We start from the raw sequence: 15,095 nt of genomic DNA, 5'->3' as shown, positions 1-15,095 counted from the left end.
GATGAAATTCAGGTGTACTCATGACAACAACTGCACCAAGTACCTGAACAAAGCGGGAGGATATGGTAAGATTCTTCTCTGCTCTCTTTCCTCCCTCCATGTTCTCATGTTCTCTCCTCCTGTCTCTCAAAACATGATACAGCACGGCCAGGACCCCCAAATATCTTTTTAAAACACTTGCCAATGTTATATCACAACGTTCATATATATATAGTTATACTTTAAATAAACTAAAACGTTTACCTTAAAAGTGATTTCTCATTGTGATACAGATATATAGAAACTTAAATTATAGGCCTATACTATGTTAGTTCCAAACATGAACACAATCGATCGATTGATTGGTCATTAAAAAATGATAATGCACAAGGCCCATCCACTGACCACCCACTTGTGGCCAGTATTTATTTATTTAGCGAATGCAAAGTCCTTAAGCCAAGCGGTTGCCTCCTGGTCTGCTGTATGGAGGGTGATTAATCCTCCTTCTTTGGAGAGGACACACTTCTATGATGTGCTCCATAGTTTGCTCCTCACCACACGCACACAGTGGGCTTGGGCTACTGCCCCATTTGTGAAGGCTGGCCAAGCAGGGGCCATGATGTCCAGTCCTGAATCTATTGAGCGTAGACCACTGTCTCCTTGGGAGGGTGGTGCCAGGGACCTGTTGGTTGGGGTCTGTCTCCTTGGGAGGGTGGTGCCAGGGACCTGTTGGTTGGATCTGTCTCCTTGGGGAGGGAGGGTGGTGCCAGGGACCTGTTGGTTGGATCTGTCTCCTTGGGGAGGGAGGGTGGTGCCAGGGACCTGTTGGTTGGATCTGTCTCCTTGGGGAGGGAGGGTGGTGCCAGGGACCTGTTGGTTGGATCTGTCTCCTTGGGGAGGGAGGGTGGTGCCAGGGACCTGTTGGTTGGGGTCTGTCTCCTTGGGAGGGTGGTGCCAGGGACCTGTTGGTTGGGGTCTGACACCAGGTGTTTGTTTGGGACCTCATTGGACTCCCATTCCCTTTTCCAAGCTGATTGGATGGTGAAGTCAGCTGGTGGGGGGTTCCTCCAAACTGGTCGTCTCGATGGGAGTGGAGCAGTGGGTGGGTTGAAAATGTCTGCATGGATTGGTAGATGGGGAGAGTCTTTGACCTTTTGAAGCATCCTTTGAGAGACTGCTGCTCGCCGGATGTGTGAGGGTGCTATGTTTGATAATACTGGCAGCCAGGGGAGTGGTGTGGAGCGAATAGTCCCGGTTATGGTTCTCATGGTGGTATTGAGCTGGGTGTCCACTTGGTGTGTGTGTGATGACCTAGACCAGACAGGGGCACAATATTCTGCTGCGGAGTATGACAGGGCCAGTGCTGAGGTGCGCAGTGTGGAGGCTGCCGCCCCCCATTTTGCACCAGCAAGTTTGCAGAGCAGATTGTTTCTGGCCTTGTGGCCAGTGGTCAGATGGGCATAGGCTGATGGATGTGGGTCCTCCTTATCCAGCTGTGTTACAGGTTGATTTCTCAGTATTTTATTCCTCTGGTCAGGTTTTGGGACAGGGAGGTGTGTTCGCTTTGATGACTCCATGAAAACGTGTGAGATGAGAGGCTGGTGCCCCGCTGAGATCGACTACATAAAGACGTGAGACATCAAAGTGTGCATGTGTGAGTGGAATACTGGACTACTCGCCCCGGTGCTTGCCCGTTTTTCCTCCCGGAATTTTCCCCGGTGAAGGGGATAACTTTGTAATGTGTTATTGGCTGTTTGTATTCTTTTTGGAAATATATAAAAAGATACTCCTGTGGAAAGGCTATATTATTTGACTTATATTGAACCTATAAACAATTTAGTATTATTTAGTATATATGTAAGGTTTTGCCCCCTCAAATGGTACCTCGTCAGATAATCCCCACATATCCTACAACAACTTCTGTGAACAGACTTCACTGTAGCTTTTCATAAATTATATTTGTACTTAGGCTGTTCTGCTGTCATGAAAGTTTATAGTTAGAGAAATTCAAAGTCCAGCCGTCTGCTGTCCAGCCTCTCCAACCCCTCACTGGGGGAAATTCTGGGAGGAAAACAGAAACGGGGCGAGTAGTCTTGTTACCGTGTGAGTGCATGCGTGCGTGCATGTGTGTGTGTGTGTGTGTGTGTGTGTGTGTGTGTGTGTGTGTGTGTGTGTTTTGCTTTGTTCTATTGTATTGCTGTATTCCCGCGGCCTGCTTGTCAGGGCTCCCTTGTAAAACGGCCATCTCAATGGGACTTACCTCATTATATATAGGAGGCATTATAATAAAATGAACTGAATAAATGTTGTAGTATAAAAATATATACAGTATGATGGCTGTGAATAAACAATGACAGTATTGACACTTGAGTACGATTATTTAAAACCCATTTTGGGCGGGAACCCCTTTTGGTGTTTTAAACATTATGTTATAATTTAGCTATTGAAAAATAGCAGATCTACAAGCTGAAAAATCGTGAAAATATTTATTTCAGAAAACTGGAGGATTTAGAAGATTTCTTTTAAATTTGGAGGTCAGGCCTAAATGGGTTAAGGATCGGGCTATTGACCAGAGAATGAGTGCGCGTTACTCAACACTATTGCTCTGCAGTCCAGCTGGGACTGAGACACAGCTCTTGTACAGTAGTATACTACCGTATATATCCGTTGGATCATGTATTCTCTCTTCCTCAGTGAACCTATGATGGAGGTGGAGAATTTCACCATCTTCATCAAGAACAGCATCCGCTTCCCACTCTTCAGTTTCACCAAGTAGGGATGATGACGACTCAATGATTTCAATGTATACAAAGATCTTTATTCAGCCTTTGTTAAGTGTGTGTGTGTGTGTGTGTGTGTGTGTGTGTGTGTGTGTGTGTGTGTGTGTGTGTGTGTGTGTGTGTGTGTGTGTGTGTGCGCGTGCGCACATGCAGAGGGAACTTCCTGCCCACCATCACAGACAGCTACATCAAGTCATGTAACTATGACCATGAGAACAACACCTACTGTCCTATCTTCAGAGTGGGAGACGTGGTCCGCTACGCAGAGCAGAACTTCACCAAACTGGCACTCAAGGTGCCACACACACACACACACACACACACACACACACACACACACACACACACACACACACACACACACACACACGCACACACACACACACACACACACACACACACACACACACACACACACGCATGCACACACTCACCCACGTAAGCGATTACAACCCTGAAACAGATACACCTCGAGGGTGGAAATGTACCAGAGTACATTGTACACAAGTACCCTTACGGGTCCATTTGGTTCCTTTTGTACACTCTCAGAGTTACACACGCATATGGTGCCACTTGTAACTCACTCAAGGACACTTTGAGACCCACTGGTGGTGTTTCCAGTGAGCCAACATGCACAACAGCAGCACCCTGACTCTGTTTGACCAGAATGGAACAGAGCCTTCATTAGCATCATTAACACTGACTCTGTTTGACCAGAATGGAACAGAGCCTTCATTAGTATCATTAACACTGACTCTGTTTGACCAGAATGGAACAGAGCCTTCATTAGTATCATTAACACTGACTCTGTTTGACCAGAATGGAACAGAGCCTTCATTAGTATCATTAACCCTGACTCTGTTTGACCAGAATGGAACAGAGCCTTCATTAGCATCATTAACACTGACTATGTTTGACCAGAATGGAACAGAGCCTTCATTAGTATCATTAACCCTGACTCTGTTTGACCAGAATGGAACAGAGCCTTCGTTATATTAGTATCAGCGATGCCGATAACACCTGTGAAGGAAGTAGGGAAGGGCCCCAAGTTCTTTCCAAAATGGTGTCATTCTGTGCCATTCCGTGTCATTCTGTGTCATTCCGTGTCATTCTGTGTCATTCTGTGTCATTCTGTGCCATTCCGTGTCATTCTGTGCCATTCCGTGTCATTCTGTGTCATTCTGTGTCATTCTGTGTCATTCTGTGCCATTCCGTGTCATTCTGTGTCATTCTGTGTCATTCTGTGCCATTCTGTGTCATTCTGTGTCATTCCGTGTCATTCTGTGCCATTCCGTGTCATTCTGTGTCATTCTGTGTCATTCTGTGTCATTCTGTGCCATTCCGTGTCATTCTGTGTCATTCTGTGCCATTCCGTGTCATTCTGTGTCATTCTGTGCCATTCTGTGCCATTCCGTGTCATTCTGTGTCATTCTGTGTCATTCTGTGCCATTCTGTGTCATTCTGTGTCATTCTGTGTCATTCCGTGTCATTCTGTGCCATTCCGTGTCATTCTGTGTCATTCTGTGTCATTCTGTGTCATTCTGTGCCATTCCGTGTCACTCCCAGGGAGGAGTGATAGGGATAAAGATCTCGTGGATGTGCGACCTGGACAGAGATGAGAATGAGTGTAGCCCGTCCTACTCTTTCACCCGGCTGGACGCCATGTCACAGAAGAACGCCGTCTCTCCTGGCTACAATTTCAGGTATTCATTTGTTTGACAGTAAATTGGGCCCTAAAATGTGTCACGGGCCCATGCACTGTCATGAAACTGTGATTGATAGTTCATAAAAATGTACTATTATGCTATAAAAATCACACTTGTGGAAGTGAGGGGCGCTCTTATCATCATACATCGTATACATCACATTCCGTGCTCGGCCAATCAACCGACGGTGGACAACGCAGACCTATACATCCGGATGCTGGTGCATCGTTGCTCTGATCCACAGCAAACCGGGCACAAACACTGTCCGGGGCTTTGCCATCAGAATAACCATGCACCCCAGGGGTCACGTCTGGCCCACAGGGGCTCAATCAGGGCCCTCTGGGTGCCACAGTCACCCAATCCACACCCAATAGTGACACGGTGACACCAGAGGCCATGCATCTTTCTTAACCCCACAGGCACACCACACTGGGCACAAACACTGCTCAAGGAACTTGCTTGAGAATAGTCACACAAAACCTAAATTGCACAAATATGGGGCGATATGGGGCAAATATATGGGGCAAATATGGGGCGATACAGCAGGGTTTAACACCTGGCCTCTGTGAGCTCTGATCAGTACAATATGAGTCATGGGTTTAAAACACTAGCGTCCCTTCATGACTCCTACTATTCTAGGCATGTCATAAACAATTTGCAAAGATAAGAGAACATTCTGCTAAAAATAGCAGACTTACAAGCTCATAGCTCTACACCTAAGCATATAGGTAAGCATATACTGTTCGTCTTCACACTGTGTAATGAGTGCTTTGGTTTCCTCTGCACATAGGTTTGCTAAATACTATAAGATGGACAATGGGACTGACTATCGTACACTCGTCAAAGCCTATGCTATCAGGTTTGATGTACTAGTCTATGGAAATGTGAGTATGCCTAATTTATCATTTTAGTTCAATAATACTTTGTGTCTTCTGAAATGTTTTCATCACAACATAGAGAGTTTAGTGTTTTGTTGTGCCAATGAGACTGAAGTTGAAAGTGTTCTCTCCAGGCAGGGAAGTTCAACATGATTCCTACACTCATTAATATGGTGGCAGCTTTCACTTCAGTGGGAGTGGTGAGTCTTTACTTTTTTGTGAATGAATGAATGAATGAATGAATGAATGAATGGTTTACAAATGTACACCAAAAAAGACCACAATCCTTTTGACAAATAAAAAATATGATGCCGCCAGTGCTGCACTGACTGAATGTAATATATTGATGTCTTTATTATTTTGACAATCAATCAATCAATCAATCAATCAATCAATCAATCAATCAATCAATCAATCGGAAAGTTTAGAAAGAGGACATAATTAATTCACTTGTCTTTATGTCATTGGTCCAAGGGTACGGTTCTGTGTGACATCATACTGCTGAACTTCCTGAAAGGGGCGGAGCAATACAAGGCCAAAAAGTTTGAAGAGGTAAAGTATCCACGTGCAGTAGCCTATATTATTATTATTATTATTATTATTATTAATATTATTATTATTATAAAGTATCCAAGTGCAGTAGCCTATATTATTATTATTATTATTAATATTATTATTATTATAAAGTATCCAAGTGCAGTAGCCTATATGCAAACTGCACATGATGCGTATTCACTTTAGTCTGCTGCATATACATATTGTGTACAAATCCCTACCCCCTTCATGTATGATTACGGTACTCCCCCCCCCCCCCCCCCCCCCAGCTCTCTCCACTCTCTCTTTCTCTTTCTCTCTCTCTATCTTTATTGCCGTGAATGTAACAATTACAATAGTGCCAAAGCATCAAGTGCAGTAAAACTGGAAAAATAACAATACAGCCGAAAACAGTCTGGAACATACACATATAACAGGAACTTGTATAATACAATAATGCAGATACTGTCATAATGATCTCTCTCTATGGCAGGTATCAGACAAGGGGGTTGATTCCCCTACCAACGGGCTGTACCGCTCCCAGCTGTACCGACACGAGGAGAAGCAGTCCAGTGACTCAGGGGCCTTCTCTCTGGGCCAGTACAGTTAACTGGCAGCTATAGGGGCCCCGCATGCTCATCATGTTGAATGATGTGAGGACACTGAGGGCAGGCCAGGGCAACCTACAGTAGGTTTAGAATGTGAGTTGGGTTTGTCGAATGTGTCAACACAACATACAGAACTTGTATTTACTTTGATATATAGTGTATTGTATGTCTAGAAACAAAAAGGTTTCCATGGTAGAAACTATAGAACTGTTCACAACAGCTCCACAAAGCTTCCACTGATATGTGGAAATAACTAAGCTGTAATGAAATACTGTCCCCCTGAAGGGATGGGAAACAAATAATAATAATATAAATAATAATAATAATGAAATACTGTCCCCCTGAAGGGATGGGAAACAAATATATACTGTCCCCCTGAAGCCCCTGAAGGGATGGGAAACAAATAATAATAATATAAATAATAATAATAATGAAATACTGTCCCCCTGAAGGGATGGGAAACAAATATAGTTGTATATTTGCATGAGTCAGTGTATACATCTTTAGCATGTCTTGTAGGTATATGCTTGTTTTACAAATGAACAAATACCTGGCTTTCAGGTTTTTGTGGCCGGAGTCGATGTTTAAATCAAGTTTTCTCTAAATAGAGAATACCATGTTTTTTCCATGTTTAGAATGCAGAAATACATCTGTTGTTCTATGAAAAAGCTAAATCTTTATTTTCTGTCACCATCTAAATGTATAAATCATGGCTGGAGCTGTGAAATATCGTGCAAAGTATTTTTTCCCATGGGGGAAAAGGCTCATACACGAGTCTGACAAAACAATAAAGTGAAACGCTCAACAACAAATGGCTTTAATGGCTTTGTTTTGTCACAAAACAGATGCACCCCATGGCTATACCGCTGGAAATGACACATCAAAGAGTAACAATGAGATCAGTTGAAACTGGCATTCTGGCAACTCCCATTGTACACTGATTTGACAAAAGACAGACAGACAGACAGACAGACAGACAGACAGACAGACAGACAGACAGACAGACAGACAGACAGACAGACTTGAAGTTGTAGATGGAGGGAGGAAGCCATTTGAGTGATAAGGGAAGATAATGACAAAGAGAAGGATGGTACATACTGGGTTACAGTATATATCTGTAATACAATAAGAAGAAACACATCATCTGATGTCTTCTCGTGTTGCTAATGGGCTCCAGGACTCCAAAATGATGTAACCGTATCAGTGGAGAGTAAAGCAGTCCATACAGTATCTGAAGCAGATTAAATTATTCTGGGCTGTAGCAGTGTGCATACTGTAGCATACTGTACAGTGTGCATACTGTAGCATACTGTAGCAATGTGCATACTAGGGCACACACAATGTGCAATCTACTCAGAGACATAGAACTTTCACAACTAAAGGGAAAAATGCAAGCTAATGCTCAGATTAACCCCTTAACCCTTAAACCCTATTTTACTTGGTCAAAAAGCCTATGGTATCTACGCTCAAGCTCAAATGTCCTGCAAAATGTTGTATAATTAAATCAGCTATTTTCAGTATCTCTGAAGATAAAAAAAAATAAGCTATATTGACCATTTTTAACAACTTTTAAAATGGTAACTTATGACATGCCCAAAACGTGCTTATTGTGAGCTTGCTCCACAAGCTCAATGATTGTAGATCTGATATTTTCAGATCTACAAGTTCATTTTGAGCTTGTAGATCTGATATTTTCAGGAAGGACTAAGCTTTGTGCCATTTTGTGCTGGTTGTAAAGGGAGTCTATTTCTTTTATATCGCAGTCTATTTTTCTCTTTCACACGCACACACACACACGCACACACGCACGCACGCGCACACACACACAGAGAGAGAGAGACTTTTAACAAACCAAGATAAAGCTCTTCCGCTTGCTGTGAAATCAGAGCTATAAACAACACACAGAAACAAAGCCATTAACGGGTACCACTAAGTTGACCTTATTAAATTTTTACTTGAAAAGAGGGTCTTGTCTTATTGCAATATGTTCATGTTGTGGTTGTGTTCGTGAGAGACAGTGTTGCTTTAATATGTTCATGTTGTGGTTGTGTTCGTGAGAGACAGTGTTGCTTTAATATGTTCATGTTGTGGTTGTGTTCATGAGAGACAGTATGTTCATGTTGTGGTTGTGTTCGTGAGAGACAGTGTTGTTCATGTTGTGGTTGTGTTCGTGAGAGACAGTGTTGTTCATGTTGTGGTTGTGTTCATGAGAGACAGTGTTGCTTTAATATGTTCATGTTGTGGTTGTGTTCATGAGAGACAGTGTTGCTTTTCAGTGCATTTGTGAGTTTTAGCGGGGGAGGTGGGGGGGGGGGGATTCAACAGGCTCCAGGATAGATGTTCTGTTCTCATGTAAAGCCGTAATGTACTAAATGCACACTTTGTAAAGCTATTATCGTTAAACTCAGTCAATCCTATTGATGTTCAGGAGAAGATGGCCCTATACCCATATTACCTATATTACTGTACAACAAATAGTATTCAAATAAAAGTTTTATTAGATTAAATTAACTAAAATGTAAACGTGTAGAAAATAGAACAAACATAAACATCCTACATTTGTTGCAGTGTTTATGTGGATGTACTGACTAAAGTTCTTATCACACTGTGATCAGAGCTGTTAGGGTTTCTATTCCATGTGATCAGACCAGGGGGGCAGTCAGCCAGATATTTCGTGAAGCCTCATTTGAAATCGGTAGTTCATATAATGGCCTGTTGTGGCGCTGGACTGGACCCAAAAAGCCCCATAGCTCCATAGAGGCCCATGTATTTTGGCCCAACTTCACCTAGACTGTATTACCTTAATAAACATGGTCATGAATACTTTCTTCTTCCAGTCACTAGTTTAAAGTCTCATTTCTAATGTCATAATATTCTTTTTGGAAAATTATGGTCCCATTAATTAAAAAAATGACCATAAAGAAAAAAAAACATTGCGTATGTTCTGAGGGGCGTGGCTACCGTTACAGTCTATGATCGGGATTCCCCTCCCACTCGAGTCAAAATAAAAACCAACGGAGAAGAAGGGGGGAAGTCCCGCCTCGTTGTCTGGGCAGCCAATGGCCAGCTGGTCCAAAACGGAGCCAGCCAATGGCCAGCTGGTACCAAACGGATCTAGAAAGATGGCGACTTACATCAGGAATTACCATATTATTACAGGCTTCATTTTACGTTCATGTTAGACCCGGCGAACGCTTTGTCCATATTTTTTACAGTCTATGGTTCCAGTATGATGGTGTAGATGGCTGGAACTATCGCAAAACTCCTTCCACACTGACCACATACAAATGGTTTAAATCCTGTGTGAGTTTTTTAACTATTAGAATGAGAAAAAGACAAGGGTTTCTCCCCTGTGTGAATTCTCTGGTGTGTTTTTAAATTGGATGACTGCATGAGTGAAGCTTTTTCCACATTGATCACAGTGGAAGGATTTATACCCTCTGTGGATTCTCTGGTGAGCGTAGAGGTCAGAGGTCAGAGATGCTGGTGCAATTCTGACCACATCGTTCACAGTGGCATGGCTTCTCTCCTGTATGGATGAGCCTATATGACCGTTGAGAGAATGTTTGGAAACAAAACTCTTTCCACATTGTTCACAACAGAAGGGCTTCTCTCCAGTGTGGATTCTCTGATTTATTTGAAGTCTGGACATGTCAGGGAAGTTAGGGAAGCGATTGTAAATGTACAAGCTTTGAGCTTATACATTGTTTGACTGAGTAAAAGCCTTTCAGGTGATGGTAAAAGGTCCCTGTATGCACAATGCTGTGTTTTTGCCAATTGTTATGATAAAAAGCCTTTTCACACAAGTCTCAGTGAAAGGGTTTCTCTCCTGTGTGAATTATCTTGTAAGTGAATTCTCTTATAAAGTGAAATGCTGTCAAGTTGTTCCCACACTGCTCACAGTGGTATGCCTGCCTTTCTCTGTACTTGTAGTGAAGTATTTTTCACACTGGTAACAGCAGTGGTATTTTGGCTACATGCATCCCCAACTGATGACCTTCTAAATGTTAGCACATTTTTACAAATAGCAAATCATTCCAACATAAGTGTGTGCCCAGTAAATCCAAGTGTAATTATTCTTTCTTCTGCAGTGCCCATATATGGCTATATATACTGTATGGACATCTATGTAATAACATGGCACAATGACGTCCTCCACCGGTGTGGCCAAATATGGACATCATACGGGCGTGTGGTGTCACAGTGTGACACACAGACAGACAGTTCTGCCTGGGTTACATAGTAATCTAATCACTCACTATCGCAATCACAACATTATAATGGTTTGTAACTGACATGCAGCAGAGTAGTAGAGCGGTGCTGGAGGTGGTGAGTCTGGGTCTGAAATCCTACTCCAGTGCTCTCCAGGTCCAGCAGTCCTACATCGCACAGCACCTGGAGGGCAGAGGGAAGAACGTGATGCTGCTGTGTGAACATCCTCCAGTCTACACCATCGGTGTGAGACAGGCCTCTTACACTCCCAGTGAAGGGCGGAGGCTCAAGCTCCTCGGTGCCGAGTTCTTTCACACCAACCGTGGCGGTCATATAACGTTCCACGGGCCGGGGCAGCTGGTGTGCTACCCCATTCTGGACCTGGCATGCTTCCAGAACAGCGTCCGCTGGTATGTGGGCGCGCTGGAGAGGACGGGCGTTCAACTGTGCAGGGAATTGGGCATCGAGGCCTCGACATCCCCCCCGCACACCGGGGTCTGGGTGAGAGACAACAAGATATGTGCCATAGGTTGTGCTACACGGATACACTCTGGTCATTACATCACGTCTCACGGCATGGCTCTGAACTGTAACACAGACATGACCTGGTTCAAACACATTGTGCCCTGTGGGATTGTTGGGAAAGGAGTGACGTCACTGACTGCCGAGCTGGGAAGGACTGTGACTACAGCTGAGAGCACCCCTTACCTGCTGGAGGCCTTCAGACAACAGCTTAACTGTCTAATAGTAGAGGGAGAGAAGGAACACAGTGACAACCAGCCGGACTTTGATTACCTACCCACTTGCGTTTGAAATAGACACTTGTGCTTTCTAGGGTATGATTTGTGGCCCTAAAGATGAATACAAAGTTAATCTTAATTCTGTCCAATACTTCAATAAAGAGTGAGAGGGTGAAATCTTGACAGGGTTACTGCTGTCGAAATATGACTCCCTTAGTCAAAAAACACTTTGGGCTGTATTTTGCGTGTCTTAAGTACCAGGTCTTATTCCCTAACTTGAGTAAACTAAAGACCTGGAGGCGTGGGCAAAGGCCATTTGGCTATTCTGAGTGGCCAAAGAGCATTGACCACGCCTCCAGGTCTTTAGTTTACTCAAGTTAGGGAATAAGACCTGGTACTTAAGACACGCAAAATACAGCCCAATTTGTGTTTGAAATAGACACTCGTTATTTCTTAGGTGTGATTTGGAGCCCTAAAGGTGAACACAAAATTAATATCAACATCTTAATACTGTCCGATAGTTCAATAGGGAGGGGGTGAAATTATGACAGGCATATATGACTCCCAGTCAAAAAACACTTTTGCAATAGACACTAAATATCAGTCACCAGAAAAAAGGTCACGTGTTGTGGTTAAAATAGAGTTTGAAGTTACAATGGGTTTGTATAGGAAGGGAGCGAGGCAGCTAAAATGAATATCAAATATCTAAATACTGAATCAAGCAACTTAAACACTTGGCCAGGATTTAGATCAAGGCCTGCGTCTAATGTCTAAATGGGTTAATGCGATGGGAAGCACTGCCACCTACTGGCCAATGAGAGACATCACCCATTACTCCAACCATGCCTCTTAGTCCAGTCTATGGTCCAGACATTGATTGATTGATTGAAATATTTATTAACAGTTTGTAGAATTTACAGTACATTTTAAGCACAAACTCAATACAAAGACTGTTAACTGTGAGTGGACGACCCAATTAAGCATTACACTTGTTTACAACAGGGTCCACGTTGTTCAATTCATCAAAACATTTAGAGACATACAAATAGACACTTCTATGTAGTTAAAGAACAGAACAGGAATTCATCATATAGGAAGCAAAAAGGGAAAAGATACATACACAGTGAGGGGAAAGGGGGGGGGGGGGGGGATTCAGATTTTACAGAGGCCAGTTTCGAATTGCAGCCGTCCGTAGGTGCCCTTTGAGAGCGGTTTTGAAGGAGTCAAGGGATTCACATGTCTTAATGACTGTTGGTAGGGCGTTCCACATTTTGGTGGCATAGGAGCGAAAAGAATTTAGTCCTTTGTTTGTGCCGAATCTGGGTTGTACATGGTTTGTTGCACTCCCTCTGGTGTTGTGGGTGTGGACTTCGTTTACATTAAGGAAGTATTTAGACAGGTACATGGGTATCTTGGTGAAGTATTTAGACAGGTACATGGGTATCTTAGTGAAGTATTTAGACAGGTACATGGGTATCTTGGTGGTGTATCGAATCTTGTGGACCAGACCCATTGCAAGATGCTGTACTCTGTCGTCGACCCTAAGCCATCCCAGCCTGTCAAAGTGGGCAGGGGTGAGGTGGGTTCGGGGGGTGAGGCCAAGTAGGAGCCTGACCAGTTTGTTTTGGGAGGTCTGGAGCCTTGTTTTAAGGGCCTTTGAGGTGCTGTGGTACCAAGAGGTGGATGCATAGTCAAAGAACCCTTGTACGAGGGCTCCTGTTAAGGTCTATTCTATTCAGAGGTAGCCTGGGCTGGGCAGCATTCCATTTCGGGTTTATGATCCGGTCGGGAGCGGATGGTAATTGTCCTCATGTTGTAGCCACTGGTTTGTAGTCACTGGTTTGTAGTCATCTGGCAGGAAACCACAAGGCGGAATCAGAAGTACCCAAAATACTTCCCACGATCATAATTTTAAGGCCTATCCAATCAAATCCTTGATGCAGCGTATCAGTGTATGCTGCTGATTTTTTAAATATAAATGAGAGTACTTTCCAGAGACTATTTTAGCGTCAGTATACATTTGTTGTATACATTGTATTTTTATTGGGTAGGCCTGCAGGGGACTTATTGACTTATAGCTGCTATAAGCAATAATATGTCAAATGTTTAATGACCTTTTTATTTGTTTGTATTCAGACAGCCAGCAATGGGTAGAAATCTCCCCAAAAATGTTTGTCTCTGTGACACATCTAGGGGCCGCAATCTGCATTCAAAGATTTCCCTAGAAGCTTTGTCATTGGTCAATTTGCCTGTCTGCTTCCTGATTGGGTTAGTCATTGCGACCAGGTTTTTTTTTTCGACCAATGACAAAGTTTCTAAGAACATCTTTGAATGCAGATTTCGGCCCCTAGATGTGTTACAGAGACTAGATTTTTTTTGGGGAAAATAAAAAGGTAATTAAAATGTTGACATATTAATATTGCTTATAGCAGATTTAAGGTACCGCCTTGTGGGTTGTCTGCCAGATGACTACAAATCATTGACTACAATATGACATATTTTACAATCCGCTCCAGACCGGTTCACAGATTTTGGAACAAAGACCAGGCTTTAGTTTCCTCCGAGGTGGAAAGCCTGGTGACATGAGTTTAATTCAGAGGCTGAGGCATGAGCAGAGGTGGCCTCTGGGTGGCACGTGCACACACCTGGAATGTGTTCCAACCTAAGGTTCCAACCCATTGCACAGTGTGCATTCGGATGTGCTCATGCAGGTTGAGGTTAATGATGGGGGACACACCCCTGCGTGCTAAAATGTGCATGAGTGCCGGTATGTGTGCATGCTTGTTTTAAGCCATTACTATTCCACTTTCAATATTTGTCTCCACCAGGCCGAAGGCATGGGGGGAGAGTATGTTTTGCACTCCGTCCGTCCGTCCGTGTGTCCGTCCGTGAGCAGCTAATCTCCGGCACCGTTAACCCGGTCGATGCCAAATTTTGCACACACACTCCCTGGATGCCAACGATGAACCTCTGCCCCAAAATTTCCAGAACGGCCTGTTATAGCGCCACCAGGAGGCCGCTTTGTGCAAAACAAGTTTTTGCACAGTACACCTACAGATTTTGTCCAAACATCGCGCAAATTGGTACAGTCTCTCTAGAGCCATTCAACGAAACGGGTCTTTCAGATTTCTCAGACTCCATCCTGATTGGTTAAGAGATGAAGGCAAGCTGCAATGTCCTACATTCCTATCCTGGTGGAGACCTGTGCCCAGAAGGGCACTTTTTCTAGTTTGGTTTGTTTGTAGCTCCGTTTGGAATCTCACTCTACGCTCTTAGAAAAGGACAAGAGGTTCCATGTCAGGATATCCCTGCATCGGTAGAACGGGGGTTGTGCCGTCCAAAATCAGTGGTGAAAACCCTTTTCGCTGCAGTATCATTTCCAATAAGTCAAAGCATTTATGGCTATAGCTACAGATGATAAACACGTAACGTTTTTAGACAGGGGTGAAACGTAACCATTGTCTCCGCCAGGTCACAACACCATACTTGTATATCTGCTAAATCACTATATTGTATTTATTTTGAGTGGTGCTAACAGCTCCCATGCAAGAAGGGTCTTTCTGTTTGTCTGTCTGTCTGTCTGTCTGTCTGGAGCACGGAATGTCTGTTTGTAGCACGACCCATTGACCCCTGCAGCTGTTTGGGGTCACACACACAC

At 43.5% G+C, this 15,095-nt stretch overlaps 2 protein-coding genes across 2 annotated transcripts in view; both read left to right on the top strand.

Annotated features, from left to right (window-relative positions):
* The window catches only part of p2rx3b (purinergic receptor P2X, ligand-gated ion channel, 3b), a gene marked incomplete at both ends in the record, with an annotated part of 9,621 nt that extends 3,134 nt beyond the window's left edge, over window positions 1–6,487 (top strand). Inside the window, 9 exons of the mRNA XM_083766181.1 lie at window positions 1–65; window positions 1,517–1,610; window positions 2,674–2,751; window positions 2,913–3,054; window positions 4,326–4,462; window positions 5,256–5,349; window positions 5,478–5,543; window positions 5,818–5,895; window positions 6,371–6,487. The exon at window positions 1–65 is cut by the window's left edge and continues 5 nt beyond it. Coding sequence (XP_083622307.1) covers window positions 1–65; window positions 1,517–1,610; window positions 2,674–2,751; window positions 2,913–3,054; window positions 4,326–4,462; window positions 5,256–5,349; window positions 5,478–5,543; window positions 5,818–5,895; window positions 6,371–6,487 — 871 coding nt within the window. The remainder of the gene's footprint in view (window positions 66–1,516; window positions 1,611–2,673; window positions 2,752–2,912; window positions 3,055–4,325; window positions 4,463–5,255; window positions 5,350–5,477; window positions 5,544–5,817; window positions 5,896–6,370) is intronic.
* A 4,294-nt stretch (window positions 6,488–10,781) lies between these two features.
* LOC310859195 (octanoyl-[acyl-carrier-protein]:protein N-octanoyltransferase LIPT2, mitochondrial-like) lies at window positions 10,782–11,510 on the top strand (the record flags this gene model as incomplete). The annotated part of the gene is made up of 1 exon (XM_083765596.1): window positions 10,782–11,510. One exon carries the CDS (start codon window positions 10,782–10,784, stop codon window positions 11,508–11,510), a length of 729 nt encoding a protein of 242 aa, XP_083621722.1.
* Window positions 11,511–15,095: the final 3,585 nt, after the last annotated feature.

Source organism: Protomyctophum parallelum, assembly GCF_964188405.1.
Source record: "Protomyctophum parallelum genome assembly, chromosome: 5".
Lineage (NCBI taxonomy): Eukaryota > Metazoa > Chordata > Actinopteri > Myctophiformes > Myctophidae > Protomyctophum > Protomyctophum parallelum.
The sequence above is the reverse complement of the archived record's forward strand: the minus strand, read 5'-3'. Positions and strand labels throughout refer to the sequence as shown.